Genomic DNA, 836 nt, shown 5'->3' with positions numbered 1-836 from the left:
TTTTGAACCCTTAGGCATGCATTTTCTGTTTCATGAACTGACGTTCTACGATAACTTTGTGGAACATTATTCTTAATTTAATTTCCCACAACCTCCCATTTTGTGGACTCTGGGTTGAGTTGTCCAAGATTACTAAAATTGTATTACAGATTTGTACCCACAGCATACATTACTTTTTTTTTAAAGGCTGGTCAAAGTATATTACTTTTAAAGGTAAAAGAACTCTGGCTAACCAGCTAGTAATAATTTTAAAGGATGAAAATACATTGTTCATCTTCACGATTTTAGTAGTATAAATTTAGGCATAAAGTATGATTTCTAATTCAGGACTGAATAAAGACATGTTTATAGTGATTTCTATAGGGATGTTTGGTAAATTACTTTAAATAAAATTATATGAGTAAATTTATGTTTTATATCAATAATTTAAGATGTTTAAATATTATCTTTTATATTATTTTAATTTATTATGCGACTCGATTCTTCAAATATTTCAGTAAAACTGAATGCAACAGAAAAATTATCTAATATGCCTGTTGGGTTTGGTGAGATGCTCAACACAATAATTCTTTTGGGATAGAATTGCTTTTACTTTTTGTATATTAGAAAAGATAACCAATTTTCTCATCTTTTTTATTACTATTAGTTATATTATTTTCATAGAAATCTTGATGATTTTTGCTGCAATTGTTATGTTTTGTAATCACTTTGTTTCTTTTATTATAGGAAATTCTTTTTCCACTATTTTTTTTATTGTGGTTAATACTAATTAGCGTTATGCATCCAAATAAGAAATATGAAGAAGTGCCTGATATAGAACTTAATCCTATGGACAA

The 836-nt window shown here is 26.9% G+C and overlaps 1 protein-coding gene across 1 annotated transcript in view; it reads left to right on the top strand.

Annotated features, from left to right (window-relative positions):
- The window catches only part of ABCA5 (ATP-binding cassette, sub-family A (ABC1), member 5), a 126,609-nt gene that overhangs the window by 689 nt on the left and 125,084 nt on the right, over positions 1-836 (top strand). The window contains exon 2 of the mRNA XM_012662226.1: positions 727-831. Within this exon, the coding sequence (XP_012517680.1) occupies positions 727-831 (105 nt within the window). The remainder of the gene's footprint in view (positions 1-726; positions 832-836) is intronic.

This window comes from Propithecus coquereli, unplaced genomic scaffold, assembly GCF_000956105.1.
Source record: "Propithecus coquereli isolate 6110/MARCELLA unplaced genomic scaffold, Pcoq_1.0 Scaffold76, whole genome shotgun sequence".
NCBI lineage: Eukaryota > Metazoa > Chordata > Mammalia > Primates > Indriidae > Propithecus > Propithecus coquereli.
This window is presented reverse-complemented; position numbering and strand designations above follow the sequence as displayed.